This window comes from Lycium barbarum, chromosome 5 (assembly GCF_019175385.1).
Source record: "Lycium barbarum isolate Lr01 chromosome 5, ASM1917538v2, whole genome shotgun sequence".
Lineage (NCBI taxonomy): Eukaryota > Viridiplantae > Streptophyta > Magnoliopsida > Solanales > Solanaceae > Lycium > Lycium barbarum.
This window is the reverse complement of record NC_083341.1, coordinates 2387039-2403219: the sequence shown is the minus strand read 5'-3', so window position 1 is coordinate 2403219 and position 16181 is coordinate 2387039. Positions and strand designations below refer to the sequence as shown.

Here is a 16181-nt window from a genome sequence, read left to right as displayed (position 1 = left end):
TATTTAAACTTCAATTAAGTGAAACGTGCACTTTTGATCCATTTGCTTGTGAATGTTCACAAATTTAGCACGATTATTAATTATTTCACGGTTTAAATTACAAGGAAATGGTCTTTTACGGTGACTAAATATTTGAATAGGCGAAAATGACCTTTTCAAAACTCTCGTGCATAAAAATAAAGATTCATTATGTGCAAGAACGAATATCTCTTATAAAACGGACATATAAAAACAAGTTATTTTATATCTTAAGCTTCTACTATTAACACATAGTTGACAGCAATATAAATGACATATATATTTTCAATATAAAGGGTCAAATATACGCATTTTAATTAAATGAATACTAAATATGTACAGCCTGTCAGATATCACGACAACTAAAATCAAAATTATGTGACATTAGGGGGACAAAAAGGGGGAAAAAAACCACCTAATATTTATAATAAAATAATTTGGACTTATATTAAGGAAAAAAGTGCATTGGGCATGATGCGACCCTTTATTCTTTTTACTGGTGGATCAAGTTATGGAACCAAACCTTTCTATTTTTTCCCAATAATACCCCTCTACGTCATATATATTTTGAATATTTTCTTAAATATTTCTTTTTCCCCCCAAAAAAATATAAAATTAAAAACAAGTTTGTAAAAGATTACAAATCTAATTGACGTTTTAATTATTCATTTGTTATGTTAAGCTTCTACAATTAATTCATATTTAACAGTAACATAAATGACATATTTTCAACATAAAGAGATCAAATATACACATTTTAATGAATTAAATACTGAATATGCTCAATCAGTCAGATATCACGAGAAACAAAATCAAAATTATGTAACATTAGAAAAAAAAAAAACTACCTGATATTTTATATATAAAATAATTCGTACTAATAAATGATGGGCCTTTTTTTTTTTTTTTTTTTCTGGTGGATCAAGTTTTTGAAACCAAGCCATCATATTTTTCCAACAATACCCTTCTACGTAATATATATTTTTGTAAATATTTTCTTAAATATTTCTTTTTTCCCCCAAAACCAAACCCTAGAAACACAAAATACAATTTACTCAAATCCGAAAAATTGGTTTAATTCATTTAAAGGAATAATCCAATTTGTGATCAGAAACTTCATAAGTTGAATTATTGCTTCAATTTTACTAAAGAAGGTTAGTAATTTGATCCATATTTTCAATTATTTTATTATTTGGTTTTAATTATGTAGTTTTGTGTAGATGTTTTGATCATTTCTTGAAATTAATTTGTTGGGTTGTAATTTTAAATTTCAGATTTTTGGTTTTGTTTTCAGTTTTTTTAATGTATTGTGCTCAGTGCCTAAGCAAGTTTTATTTATTTATTTAATTTTTTTTTCTTTTGCTGATTAAAAGAATCTTTTTTTAAAAAAAAATAATTTTATGAATGTTATGTAGGTACTTCAACATTTATGGGGTTATTGGTTTTTGTTAAGATTGTAATATTTTTGAAAGATTCTTTTTTTTTTTTTTGGTCTGTGTGTGTGTGTGTTTGTGGTCATCTACTAAGACCTTGTTAATTTAAAATTTGTTTTTTTTGCTGATCAAAAGAATCATTTTTTCTATAATTTTATGAATGTTATTTAGGCACTTAAGCATTTATTGGTATTGGTGGTTTTTGTTAAGCTTGTAGGAGTAATATTTTTGAAAAAAAATAATCTTTTTTTCTTTTGGTGTGTGTGTGTGTGTGTGTTCATCTACTAAGACCTTGTTAATTTTTGTGCTCCCAATCAACATCGACAATCGGCAGTACTTTGTAGATAATCAGTACTTTTTGTGTAAGATTTCTCCACATATATATGGGGTGGTTTTGGGGGGGGGGGGGGATGGGGTGGTATGGGTGGCGTGGGTTGTGGGGGGTAGGGGTGGGGTGAATATGAAGTGCGTTCGAGGGTGGTGGTTGGGTTGGGGCGGATGGTGCGGGAAGGGTAGGAGGTGGGATATATATATATATATATTTCCATTCTGTGAGGGATTTCTCCCTTGAATCAATTAACTTTTAATTCCATTAATTTTTTGGGCCTTGATGTGAAGATTTTTGTCTTTTCATGTATATGTTGAAATTACTGATGATAATATGTTTTCGTTTTCTTTTCTTAATACAAGGCATAGTATCAAACTACTAAGTTTTGAATCTCATTATGATTCTGTGCTTTTGAAATAATCAGGTTATCGGGTTTGAGCTGAGAATCATGAGGTTTAAAAGGGGAAGCAAAGTGGAGGTAATAAATACGAAGAAATTGGTTACGAATCAGGAAATTGGTCAAGTTGTGGAGGTATTTGATGAATCTTCTTGGAAGGCTGCTAAAATTGTGAAGGTTCTGGATAGAGACTATTATTTGGTACGACAGACTGGATGCTTGAAGGAGCTTTGTGTGCACAGATCAAACACCAGAGTGCTAACATATTGGCAAGATGAGGAACGGGACTTGAAAAGGAAGGTGAGTTTGTAGCCTCTATTTCCCAAAACCTAATGCTGTTCTCTCCTTATTCTTTTCATTTTCATTCTGAGATTTTTGTTTGCATCATGTAGAATGATAGAAGAAATTTAGCATTGCTCTTTTTCTTTTTCTTTCTTCCCAATCTTCTTGATTGCGTTGCGTCTAATAGAATTTCCCAGTTATATTTGGCCTTTTCTCGCTTCATTTTGAGGATTTTCCCTTTTTCTATTTTGAGTTCCACTTATCCGTTTTCATTATTTATTCATGTATTATATTGTTTGGTTCTTCATAGTCATCTTCCGGTTTTAGTTTGTGTTTGTTGACTATATGTCTGTTTCTTCTTATAGGGATCTGGATTGTGTGGGAGACCTGACCAACTATCAGCTTTAAAACCTGCTAAAAAGGTGAGCAAGGTCCTGTCTTTTAGCGCAAGGAATAGATCTCTGGTTGCGGATGATCATTTAGCTTCTCAGGAGTGTACTGAGTTGCGGAAGTCTCATATTAGCTCTTCGTTATTACTGAATAGGGTATCCCAAGTTGCCCTCTCTAAAAATGAAACCTTTAGAAACATTCAGGATTTAGAGGCAACTGAGAGAGCTTTTAAAAGACGGAGAGTGGTGCCAGCTGTCTTAAAGGGACAAGTCAATGTTAGTGCCAAGTGCAAAGAGAATATAATGGGTGAGAAATATGTATCTGATGGATATTGTGCATTGGAGCAAACCAAAAGAAGTGATGCCTGTTCCGTTGGTAGTTGTAGTATCAACGATAAATTTTCTAACTTATCCCCAGAAGAAGTATGCAGTGATGCAGAGTCTTTTCAAGATTCTGCAGATAAGGAGGAAGTAGCAGCAGGTATTCATAGCTTGGAGTTACATGCTTATCGGTGCACTTTGGAGGCATTGTATGCGTCCGGTCCCTTAAGTTGGGACCAAGAAGCATTGTTAACTAATCTTCGAATCTCGCTCCATATTTCAAATGATGAACATTTAGCAGAGCTGAAGACTTTAATTTCTGCTGGAACTGGTTTTCATATCAGTTGATTTTGTTTTCTGCCTTTGTAACAAGCATGAGAATAGGTGTTTTGTTGATATTTTTGTCTTTGTTGTTTACCTCCATCCTTGTAGACTGTTATACAATTGTAACTATGTTATCATGCCTTATATTCTTGGAAAGAAATAAACTTCTATCTTTTTCAAATGCATTTCTTTGTGAACCTTGTAATAGAGAGTGAACAATCATGTCGTATTATTCATGAAGAAGCTCTGATATTTTATGGCGATTATCATTAAAGCTGCTAGGAACATTTTTCTCTATTTGACTGTCAATACTAGCCCTCTTATGGATTTTATACCAATTTCTTTGGTATTATTGTTGGGAGCATATTCATTTCTTTCCAAAGAGTTTTATTCATAAGCATATGAATTTTCCAGGGCAACAGTTGGATGTATACATCCTTTGCCTCCAAAGGTCAAAAGATGATACTTGCATTTGCAGCACCTCGACTCCTGCAACAACTGTCGCACAGATAAGACAATTCATGGCTTGTGTTGTTATTACTATAAAGCTTCATGATTTGTTTTGGCTGGATAACTTCGATATTGGCATGTTTTTGCTGAAAAGTTAATCAATCCAAATGCAACTATTTGTGTATAAGGTCGTAGCGTATGCTGTATTTTTGTTTATGAATCCTCCGCTTGCATATTGTACTTCTTTGCACCAGAATATGGTGGAAGACTGACTTCCTGTACATGCAGAGAAGAGTTGTAGGATTTTCTTTTATATCAACGGAGCAGGAAAAGGCATTTACATTTAATTGGAGAGCTGGAAATCATATAGTTCACAAAATCTCAATGTGTTTGTAGATGAAGTGTAAATCAAAGGCCCCCTATATGAAAATATTTAATCAAATTATTGGGTTGTGTCCCTCAGTCTATGGTAGAGATCACTCTTGTTTCGAGTATCATTTCTTAATGATTCAGTGCTCTAGATCAAAATCTTTGTAACTAAACATTGACGACAAATGTAATATAGCAACTGTAAAGTTAATTGACACTTGCTGTAGTATTGTTCTGACTTCTGGGATGTATCAACATTAACCTTGATTCGTACCAAATCTTGTATTTCCCACAAGGAGACATTGCTTCCTTCTGTTGTCTTGAGTGCTGGCTTTTTGATTAACTACAAACTGAGATTTCAAATGATCAAAAGTTGTGTGTGTTTTGGGTACTTCCATGCAAGAGGTTTGGAATTTTACCGAAAACTAATGTGATCTAATTTGCGCTGTATTACTCATCCTTTATTGGAGCTCCATGACTCTTTAGTGAGAATAACATGTGTAGTTATGGGAGGTCGAAAGTCATGCTTGTGGTCTACAGGACTAAAGAACACATTGTTCATCAGCACTTAAAAGACGCTGGTGCAGGTTTGCTGCTTCTGTAATCTCTTGCAAGAATTTGTTTGTTCACTTTAAATGTTTTTAGTTCATGGTGCTTTTTGCAATTTACCATCAGCTCTTTCCGTAGCAAGTGTAGAGTTCCAAATTACTTTCATTTTCAGAACTCGAGCTTGGAGTTAAAAGAGAGGATATATATGTGCATCTTTAAATTAGATACAACAGAAGGAATGCTGTTTTTGTAGAGAAAACATGATCTCTCTTCTTTCTTCTTCTTCTTTTATTTTTTTTCACGAAAGGGGATTATCTTACTTAAATGATCTCTGCTTTTTCTTTTCGAAAAAAAAAAAAAAAGGATATCATGTTAGTACTTAATTAGTTAGAAATCTTGCTTTTCGAAACAGCAGTCCTTTTGAATAGACTGGTAGATGCACGAGGGTGAACTTCAAAGGATTGATGAGAAACTCTTGCTTGAAGCTTGCATTCAGAAAAGTCTGTCACCGGTTTTAGCCAAACCCACTTCAGTCGGGACTAGGTTATTCTATGATCCGAGCCGAGGGCAAAAGAGAGAAAAGAAAAGCTACAAGACGATGCTTCAATGAGCTGTAATAAGCCTTAATAGCAGTACCAAACCAACGAAGCAGTCAGAGTGAACAAGATGAGTCCTTCCAAATTGGAATGGTAAATATCATATCTGAATTAGATCAATGATCCATTACTTTGATGGTAATAATACTCCATTTGGTATTTATTGTCCTATTTACTTTTTAGAGCATAAATATTGTAGTAAGGCCTCCTTTCTCTTGGATCCGTGAAAGTTGAATGATAACAAAGTTAGGGTGTGCACTGAATGTATATATATATAGGAGGTATTTACCTATTTTGCCTAGAACTTGTCTTTACACTGGGTATGTTGTTGTTGTTGTTGCTGTTGCCTAGAACTTATCTTTACACAAACACAGAATCATAGAACCTTCAAATTTTGGCTAGATATATTTGTTCCATTGCTAAAAGAAAGTTGCAGAAACCAGGATCAATGACCTTTTCTTCACTATTTTCTGCTTTGTTTTTGTTTTTTTGTAAAAGAAAGTGGATACTAAAGTCCTAACATCTGAATCATTGAAGCAAAATTAAGGAAAAGAGAAACAAAGTGAGTTTATTCACATCACCATAAAATGACATTATGAAGGTACTGCTAAAAACACTTCTTCTAAAGATAGGTAAAGCCGGGGGGGGGGGGGGGGGGGGGGGTGTCATTCACACACACACACACACACAAAAAAAAAATTGTAACTTTTTTTTGCATTTTGTTGTCTCTTTAATGCATCATGTAAACGCATTCTTGGACTGATTCTTGTCACAAATTTGTGCTATCACCTCAACAACTTCATCCATCTCTTTCTCTCTTAACAATCCTATATTCTCACCAAGACTCTTCACTTTCCTCCTCAAATCCTCCCCAATTTGTTCGCCAAAAATAACATCTCTAATAACCTCAGCTATATTACCTCTAAGAAGCTTCCCATTTCCATCTCTCGCAATCTCCATGGCTACTCCCTTTTCTACAATCAATCTAGCACTCATAGGCTGATCTGAGTAAAAGTTCATAGGCAGAGCTATGATTGGAACACCAAACTCTATGCTTTCAAGTATTGAATTCCAACCACAGTGAGTTACAAATGCTCCAATACTTTGATGCTTTAGAATTCTTGCCTGTGGGGCCCATCCTTCAACTATCCTTCCCCTTTCTCCAATTCTTTCAAGAAAACCTTGAGGAATTGCCTCTTCAAGTTTATTAACAACTTGTTCTTCTCCTCTTGGAAACCTTACAACCCATATGAAATGAACATTGCTAAGCTCTAATCCATAAGCTACCTCTTCCATTTCTTCCTTTGTCAAGAGATACTCACTCCCAAATGAGACATACACAGTTGAATGCTCCTTATTCTTCCCAAGCCATTTAATGAGTTCTGTTTCCACCACATCCCCTGCATAGAGGTAGCAAAATTAGCCCATGAAAACATGACTCGCTCAACCTGCCCAATTATTAGCTTAGCCCATTAAAAATTGGGTTGATATGTAGTTAAATTGACCCCTTGTCAAAATATCTTCAAAAAAAAAAAAAAAAAAAATTTAAGTTGCCATAATAAGAAAATTTGGTTCTATTAGGTACAACAACAACATACCCAGTGTAATCTCACTAGTGCGGTCTGGGGAGGGTGTGCGTACGCAACCTTACCCCTACCTTGTGAAGGCGAGAGGTGTTTCCATACCCAGTGTAATCTCACTAGTGCGGTCTGGGGAGGGCGTGCGTACGCAACCTTACCCCTACCTGGTGAAGGTAGAGAGGTGTTTCCAAAAGACCCTCGGCAACAGACAAAGAAATTGGGCAGGTTGGGTTATGACCCGCTTTTATCCCATTTCATCCCTAGCAACTTTTTGGGTGGGTCAATAACCTGCCTATTTATTAACTCAGCCCATTTTGACCCGTCCAAATTCAGCTCTACCAGCCCATTTGACACCCGTACCTGCATCTTCAAGATATTGAAATTCTACTCCAGTAGGCAGAATCTTTGCTTTGCCTATTTCAGAAAGATAATCCATGTACTTTGCATCTATTGCTCTAGAGCTATTCAGCATCATGATTCTCTCACCTTCTTCCTCCACTTCAACCTCATACGGACGCTCTATCGCTTTCTCATAATCCTTGAGATAGAGAGCTGGGAAAGGGAATTCCACTCCTGGTTTGTAATAAAAATGGCCAAAGTAACAACACATAGCTGAACTTGCAATGCAAAATTTTATTGCTGGGATGTTGAGACTAGATGCAACCCCTGCTGCCCATGGTTGCATTATATCATGTATTAACACATCAGGTTTTTGATCTTTCAGGATTTGGTAAAATTGCGGTTTTGCCATGATGATGGCTTTGTAGAGAGTGGATTGAAGATGGACTGGAAGGCCATTGGTTGTGTGATGATGAGGAGGAAGTTCAGGCAAGTCTGGTAAATGGAATTCCACTAGGTGAATTGAGGAAGAGTACTTGTGTGGAATTTTTTTCTTGGTGAAACTAAGATTAATGGGAGTTGAACACAAGTCAATGGAGAAGCCTCTATCTGAGAGTTTCTTGGCTACCTCAAGGAAAGGTGTGAGGTGACCATAAGCTAAGTATGGAAACATTAGTAGTCTCAGATTTGTTGTATGTTGTTCAGCCATGACTTCTGTGTGCTTCTTCTTTTTCTTTTTTGGTTGTGTGTGAGAGTGATTGTTTGTATAAAGTGAAGCTCTTTATAGAATTATTAAAGGACAATTCGGTGCACGAAGCATCCATGAAGCATCGCACCTCAAGGGAGTGTAGTGTAAGCAGCCTACCCCGGTGCATGTGGTAGTGGCTAATTCACGCTGGATTGTGTGTGTAAGTGGAGCTCTATAAAGAATTAGCAAAGCGTAGTTCGGTGCACGAAACGTTCCGTGTTCATGCAAGTTCTGGAGAAGGGTCACACCCCAAGGGAGTACGATGTAGGCTGTCTACCTATGATGCATGTATTTTAGTAGTTGATTCCACGGCTTAAATCGGTGACTTATCGGTGACATAGAGATAACTATACCGTTGTCAAGATTTACAGTGGACGGAAAGAAAAAAAATGCATGTGTGAAAATATAAGCATGAAGACCGAATATAGTCCCACAGCTAAATTTATTACAAGTAGGTGGTTAGCACATTAAGGATATGTCAGTGTATTTATTGGCTTTTGACCACTTATCAGTGCATTCCTTCAGCTATGAATTTAGGGGTGGTCAGGTTGATGTTGCAAAGAGATTAATTTCCATGTAAAATTTAAAATTATTAATATTTTGTGTCGTTGCTAACTTGTTTTTACTTTTTTTAATTATAAGTAATATCTGTATAGAAATTTATATATTATTTAACGTAAAATTGGATGTGAAATAAGGATACATGTATTAAATTGGAGAAAATATTTTGCTTTCTAATTTTAATTTTGCGTCGTATATATGCTCGCTATAAGTTGTTAGATAACTAATTTCTGAAACACATGCGACTGAACTTGTATTTTACAGAGACAAATTTGTAGACATCAATTGCTACAGAGACATCTGGATGTGTTGACTGAATGGCGTGCATCACGTTGCAACTATACAGGTGTCCGCACGGAGCTTAACCACGTTGTAATTTCTCTACAAATTAATACTAATTGACGTTGTCCCAATTTTAATCTTGAAAACATCATCAGCCATGTAAAATGAAATTTTATCCTAAACATGAAATATATAACTTCAATTGTGTTAAGAAGTATAAAACAAAAATTTAAAAGAAAACATTACAAGCTCAAAATAATGACGAGTGATTAATCCTATATATTAAAGTAACATGATAGTGGAACTTAAAATGAGTGGATAGGTGAACAATTATATTTGTAAACTAATTGTTGAAGTTGCATTTAGACTGTTAACTCTTTCTGCAACGTTTGCTCAGCATAAGAACAATATTAGTCAAAATTCAATTAGTCTGAAACAAAAAATGAACATTTAACTTTAGCTATTTAAAGTCTTTGCAATTCTTCAAAATAAAGCACTCAATTCCCTCTAAAAGCAGAAACTAACAATTGGTACATCATAGAGAATGCTTATGAAATTTTGTACAAAGTAAAAGAGCATGATTTACCCTTACTTCTCACGACTGGCCACAAAAAACTTTTCCTAAAAATTCGAAATGTGTGAAATTCCACCTATAACTACACTTTGGAAGTAAAACTAAAAAGTACATAGTTCCATTAACTAGGTACTCATATGTAAGCTATCTTACAAAAGAGATCAAAAGAATGACTATGAGTGCATTGACTTGAAGCCCTCAGTTAAGGCAACCACATTAGCTGATACCTGAGGTTTCAACCTCGATATACCTTGACGAATCTCCTGTAATCGATGAAAAACGCTATATAAGCCATCTTTTAAGGAGAATGAGGGGGGAATTTTCATCTGATGTTTATACCAAATCAATAATAATAGGACAATGTATACACCTTTATCACTTAACAATGGTTAATTAACGTGCATTTTCACCTCAGTTTATTTATTTAACTGTAAGAAAGTAATGTGGTTTGGTGTAACCATGAGTGCGTGTGAGTTTCTTCTTAATCTAGGTTTTCCATTATCCAAGTCTGAGAAAATAAGGAAGAAGTTTAATAAAACTGAAACCATTAATTGTTGAGACTGAGTTGACTACCTCAATATTGTAGCGTGGTGAAAAATGGGTTAAAACGAGTGTTTTGTTCCGTATCCATTTTGCATGCTCCATTATCTGCAACACCGAAAGTTGTCAGATTTAACTAACCACAGTTGTCAAAAACCTTCCAATAGTTACAGGGCTACAGAAGTATCATTCATCACTCGAGCCAAAGATAGAAAAGCTAAATTTTATGTAAGTGTTTCAATGACTCAGGTACCTCGTATATATGGGTATGACCGTGCTCTCGTGCATGCTTGACACTGCAGTTGTCATCCAAGAAAGTTGCCTGTCAAAGAAGAAATAATGTCCTCGACATGAGATTAAAGCTTGATCGTAACTGCTGCATCTGAATGCTTCCTTAAGTGAGTTAGGAAATTGTTCTAATTGCTTCGTCTTTTGACCATTCCATTTTCACTAAGCCAATCAACATTACAAGGATAAACCAACTTGCCTTTAATGGACTCACAGCTAAAGAACTATGGCATTAGAACAAAAAAAAAAAAAAAAGGACTCCAAAAAGTTGTTTACGCATGGCAAAAGGAATATGTCTACCTTTCATGTCACTTTATAAAATAACTAAATAAATATTTCTACTCTTCATGTCATTGCAGCAAATAATCAAGTAAGTTTGTTTATCCATTCAGCTATACCTCAGTTATAAGAACTTTTGCCCGCAAAGCATCAGCGCTGCGAGGATCAAGATAAAAATCTGATGCTGTATCTCCTGTGAAAGCTACTTCTGGACACAACACGCTATCTGTTATCTAACAAATGAACATTATGATTAAGACAAGAAAACAATTTTAGTCACCACTCATATCATAACAAGTTATTTAACAATTTATGAACCTGAACACCCGATTTCTTCAATTTCTCAATTTTTTTCCCCTCTAGATGAATGTATTGCTTCTTCAGCTTCTTTCTGACCGAGTATATCACATAGCCCTGGAAAACCCAATAAAGAAATAATAATAAGTCAATAACTTAAACTACTAGCCTACAAAAAAAAATCCAGACAATTTATTCACACCTTATTTTTAATTGAAACAAAAGGTTCCGAAGTCTTTCGGGAAAGTAGAATTGATGCAAACAAACCTGGCTGGGAATAACATGGTGAGTTCTAAATGGTCTTACTACAAGGTCATTCCGCATTTCATATGTTTCCCCTGAGTGCAAAGTTGCAAATTACATTTTACATATGGAGATAAGAAAACTAAATGGAGAAGAAAAGCATGAAAAGAAAACAGAATATTTACCTACATCTAAAGCTATCAGATCCAAGTTTAACTCCACCTGACTCATAGATCTATGAACATCGAGCAACTTCTCTACATCCTCTTTTATGGAAGGAGGTACGAAGACAGTCGGAGGCTTCAAACCGTACAAGCCACGAGTGGCAATATACATTGGAAGTCCACCCTGAATTTGAAAGATATAGCAAAAGTCATTGCTGGCTTCAGGTTCAGATCAAGCCATGGGAAGAAGTGTGCTTTTCCTTTTGTTTTTTTTTTTTTTGTTTTTTTTTTGAAACAGATAACATTGGTAAGAAGCGTGCTTTTTGAACGGATTAATATTACATAATTAATTTAATTAAAGCAAAATTCCTCTTTCTGAGTACTCAAAGCTTAAAATAAACTGAAGAAAAGCTTACAATGTGGTCAAGATGAGCGTGAGTGATAAACAAGAAGTTTTGATGAACAGCCCTTGAAGGACATCTCCCAATATCAAAAGCAACCTTTAGTTGTGGCACAATAACACAGGTCTCGTGGCCACCAATCGAGTGGCCTTCAATTGAATAACCTTCAACGTTTAACCCTTTCCGGTTTACCTCAGCCCTGGCTTTTCTATACTCTTCTTCCTCTATTGCTCGCTCAATGGCGGACAAGAAACCAGTAGAGGAGCTTTTGACAGCACATGGAGCTGGAAGACTGACGCGTGTTTGCGCTGAGAGACTATGGCTTGGTTTTTGTACATTGTTTTGAGTTTGGTTCGAGGAGGAATGGTAATATGTGCAGAATGAAGGTACTTTCGGGATTGTAGTGGCTAGTGAGATTTGCATATTTGAATAAAAGAACACATACAGATGTAATCTGAGCAGGAAAAAAGGGGTCTATATGTTTTTTTTGCGCTTCAGTATTTGGATTAAGACCCCTACAATTAAACATCATTCAGTAAAATAACAGTTTGTAAATCCAAAAACACCTAAATCAAACCAAAAGAGAAAAAATACAATATGACTAGGACACATGACACTAATTAGATTTATTTAACTATGACTCAATCGCAGATTAGTTGGAGCCCGCTATATGAATCCTTCGTGACAATTCTGCTTTATTCAGGTTCATTACAAGATAATTTGTTCTTTTACACAAATTAATAGTTCTCTAACACTAGAGATTTTGAATCATACTAAAACATAGACAATACAAAAAAGTTGCAAAACAAGTTATTTTAGCACATATTCCAATATATAAACCCGACTTTTTTTTTGCTAATGGTGCCTTCTACACTTAATTTGACACTTCAAGTTTAAGCGCGGTAACTACTTCTAAAAGAAACTTTCTCTTTTCGTACATCACTTTAATCCAATTTACTAACATTATACCTTTGAAGAGTTTCTTCTTAAAACCTCTAACAACCCTACAACAACATATCCAGTGAAATCCCACAATGTGAGGTCTGAGGAGGGTAAAGTGTACGCAGACCATACCCCTATATCGGAAGACAGGGAGGCTGTTTCCGAAAGACTAACAACCCTGTTACCGTTAAATCAATTTCAATCTGTACACTTCTATATAGCACTCTATACAGAAATCAAAACAGAAGAATAAAGAAAATCTCTGAAATGTGAAATATAAACTAAAATGCACAAAAAGTAAAACCTTGTAAGAGATAAACATTTACACTCCCCTATCCCTATATTGGGGCTGTTGCTATTTGGACTGTCCAACAATTTTCTTTTAACTATCAACTTTTAAATCATTTTAACAAATAGTCAAATACTCCTTCTGTCCCAAAATACTTGTCATGTTTCGCATCTCGAGAGTCGATTTGACTAATCTTCGGAGCTAAATCGGATTAGATTAACTCAACATTTTAAAATTAAAATTTGGAAAATCCAAAATTATATGAAAAATACTATAATTTGCAATTCTTCTCATATAAATATGGTGAAAAAGTACATCTTAAAATGTTGGTCAAAGTCGACGTACTTTGAATCTCGAGAAGCAGTTAAGTAACAAGTATTTTGGGACGGAGGAAATATTCTTTTAAGGAAAGATTACAGCCAAATATTCAGCCATCTATTTTACAAAATGTATACAGTGTATAGGTAGTGTATAGTTTATACTAAGTAACCTGTTTGGCCATGAGATTTTCACTTTTTTCCGGATTTTTTTTTCACTTTATTTGAAAATCAGCGTTTGGCCATGAAAATTCCAAATACAACTTGAAGTTGTATTTTGAGTTTAGAAAACACCTAAACCCTTGTTTTCACCCTTTTTTTTTCCTTCACTTTTTTCACTTTTGTTACATTCAAACAACCAAATATTATTTGCAAAACCTATAACCAAACACAACTCCATCTTCAACTCCAACTTCAAAATTTCTAATAAAGTGAAAACTATTTGGTTTTCATGGCCAGACGCCTACTAAATATGCATATACTATACATACCTATACACTACCTATACAGCCGAAGTGTATAGGTAGTGTACACTTCGAGTGTGTACACTGCCTATACACTGAAAAAATACTACTCCCTCCGTCCCAATTTGTTTGAAGATTAACCAATTTGGGAGTCAAACAGCTCTTTCTTTGACTACGATTTTCTCCACTCTTTTCATATATTGTGAATTGTTAATTATGCGGACTTATAATACTTTTTATGTAGTTTTTAAATATGTAAATTTTATTATAAAATACTAGAAGAATCTATATTTAAAATTAAGTCAAAGAAAAAACTATTTGACTCTCAAACAGGTCAACCTACAAACAAATTGCCCAACTTAGTGATAAAAAGAACACCTTTTCTAAGCAAAAAATAAAAGAAACATTTTTTTTTCCAACAAAATAGAAGTAGAAAATTATAGAGTAATAAAGCTATTAAAGCAAATGTAAATGAAAGAATTATTGGGCTGATACCTTAAATAAATTTATTATATGAAGAGAAGCTGAAATAGAATTTGCACAAATCTCCGTTCAGTTTTCTCCGTGAAAATGTTAGAGAGAGAGAGAGAGAAAGAGAGTGAGAGGAGGGATAAGGTTTTTAAAATGGACGAGTTCTTTTTTTAAAATAAAATAAAATAAAAAAATTACTTCAATATTTAGATATAATTAACTCGAAACTTCTCTCGTGATTTATAACCACATAAATATTTATAACTTATTTTAGACCATAATTTCAAAAGGTTTCATTTTTTTTCTTAAATTATGTGTCTAGTCAAACTATATCAAGTAACTATTAGTTGAAAGAAAATAGTAAGAACGAAGACATTTATGATAAGCATAATACATAAGCAAGACCTCAAACTTGACTTGTCTAAATGATCATTTTATAAGTTAGAGTGTTCAACTGATAAATTATAGACAAGTTGAGGTGGCTGCTATGCACGTTTAAATTTAGAGGATATAATTGTCAGTTGAGACAAAATTTAAGGGTTTGTTTATCATATTTATATCCAAAGAAAAAGTCTTATATACCAACCTACATCTGTTTTTGGTTTGTTTTCCATTTAGACACTATTCTCCCATTTTTAATCAGAAATTTTTGAATTTAAATTTGGAAATAAAATCAACTCTCTTAGTTCTAATTTACGTGTCACTTTTTTTTTAGTCAATCCAAAACAATGACAACTTGCTATATTATAACAATTTACCTTAACTTTTTCTTTTTTAATCAAATTTAAGTCTTACTTTATTTTCTACTGCCCAGTTAAACGCTGTCAGTATAAATGGGATTGAGAAAGTACTTCTTCCGTTTCAATTTATGTGAACTCATTTAACTGGACACGATATTTAAAAAAAAGGGAAGACTTTTGAAACTTATTGTTCAAAATAAGCCTTGAAAATTTGTGTGGCTGTAAATCATTCATAAAGTGAATTTGTTTCCAAATTAGAAAAGAGGTCATTTATTTTGGCACGAATTAAAAAAGAAATAGGTTCAAACAAATTGAAAAAGAGGAGAATTAGGATTGGAATAGTTCCGGTACAAGTCAGATTAATTGAGTCCCTGATTAAAACAGATATCAAACACGGACGAGATACCAAAACAAAAGTTAGACACCAATTTATATTTCAATTACAATTGAACTTTAGGTTGTATTTCTCTTCTAGCTTTTGGTATCAGTATGAGAGTATCACAGACATGACTTTACACCACGTAGAGTAGTTTCCATTCTTACTTAAAGCTTTCCTCTTTGAGCCTCTTTTTTAAGAAGCTGATGTGTAGAATTAAATAATATTGGTAATAAATTATGCCATGAATTTGAATTGTAATTAGATATTTCACAATTTTATTAGTTAATTATGTGAAAGAGAAGCAGTTTAAATAAGGGGAGAAAAAGATAATTCAGTGCATAAAGTACTTTTTGTTCATACTATTGTAAATTCTCTATTTAGTGAACTCACATATTTAATATAATTGTACATAGATCGCTATCAATTAAAGAAGCTCATTTTTCTAGTCTAATAAAATATTAAATTTATGGGCTAAATATATAAATTTTATGTTAGGAGGTATGGATTTTACATGCGTAGAAACCTAATTAACTCTTAAGTTATAATTGATGGGTTAATAACTGAAAAGTTGCACCTCTTCAGACTTCTTCTGAATGGTTATGTCTCTTCCGAAGAGGTGTCTCGCCATTATATATTGATTGTGGTCTTAAGTTTGTTATTGAATTATTTTCCTCTCTATCCCATTAAGAGAAGTATCATAAAGAATGTAACAAGACTAAAAAAATCATGATTTTCTTTCTTATAATGGATCAAGATAAGTGTCCTTACTACTCTTTTAAATTTATGTCACTGTATAACGATTTACTTGTGATCTTGTATGGAGTGTG

At 33.9% G+C, this 16181-nt stretch overlaps 3 protein-coding genes across 3 annotated transcripts; 1 reads left to right on the top strand and 2 right to left on the bottom strand.

Annotated features, from left to right (window-relative positions):
• The first annotated feature begins 997 nt into the window (after nt 1-997).
• Nucleotides 998-3699, top strand: LOC132640103 (uncharacterized). The gene is made up of 3 exons (XM_060356538.1): nt 998-1172; nt 2204-2476; nt 2824-3699. Exons 2-3 carry the CDS (start codon nt 2228-2230, stop codon nt 3514-3516), a joined length of 942 nt encoding a protein of 313 aa, XP_060212521.1. The 5' UTR covers nt 998-1172; nt 2204-2227; the 3' UTR covers nt 3517-3699.
• Nucleotides 3700-6003: 2304 nt separating this feature from the next.
• Nucleotides 6004-8111, bottom strand: LOC132640102 (beta-D-glucosyl crocetin beta-1,6-glucosyltransferase-like). The gene is made up of 2 exons (XM_060356537.1): nt 7397-8111; nt 6004-6856 (listed from the first exon to the last, which is right to left on the bottom strand). The coding sequence occupies exons 1-2, from the start codon at nt 8082-8084 to the stop codon at nt 6195-6197; spliced, it is 1350 nt and encodes a 449-aa protein (XP_060212520.1). The 5' UTR covers nt 8085-8111; the 3' UTR covers nt 6004-6194.
• A 1286-nt stretch (nt 8112-9397) lies between these two features.
• LOC132640101 (tRNase Z TRZ2, chloroplastic) lies at nt 9398-14397 on the bottom strand. Its single transcript, XM_060356536.1, has 9 exons — nt 14260-14397; nt 11768-12267; nt 11373-11535; nt 11212-11282; nt 10966-11061; nt 10767-10880; nt 10334-10402; nt 10114-10188; nt 9398-9803 (listed from the first exon to the last, which is right to left on the bottom strand). The coding sequence occupies exons 2-9, from the start codon at nt 12173-12175 to the stop codon at nt 9714-9716; spliced, it is 1086 nt and encodes a 361-aa protein (XP_060212519.1). The 5' UTR covers nt 12176-12267; nt 14260-14397; the 3' UTR covers nt 9398-9713.
• Between the last annotated feature and the right edge of the window lie 1784 nt (nt 14398-16181).

Coding starts and splice junctions, on each gene's coding strand:
- LOC132640103 (XM_060356538.1), top strand. CDS start 2,228: ATGAGGTTTAAAAGGGGAAGCAAAGTGGAGGTAATAAATACGAAGAAA. Junction 2,477..2,823: donor AACGGGACTTGAAAAGGAAG/GTGAGTTTGTAG, acceptor TTCTTCTTATAG/GGATCTGGATTGTGTGGGAG.
- LOC132640101 (XM_060356536.1), bottom strand. CDS start 12,175: ATGCAAATCTCACTAGCCACTACAATCCCGAAAGTACCTTCATTCTGC. Junction 11,283..11,372: donor TCTGATAGCTTTAGATGTAG/GTAAATATTCTG, acceptor CTTTGCACTCAG/GGGAAACATATGAAATGCGG. Junction 10,881..10,965: donor TGAAGAAATCGGGTGTTCAG/GTTCATAAATTG, acceptor TTCATTTGTTAG/ATAACAGATAGCGTGTTGTG.
- LOC132640102 (XM_060356537.1), bottom strand. CDS start 8,084: ATGGCTGAACAACATACAACAAATCTGAGACTACTAATGTTTCCATAC. Junction 6,857..7,396: donor TCAATATCTTGAAGATGCAG/GTACGGGTGTCA, acceptor ACCTCTATGCAG/GGGATGTGGTGGAAACAGAA.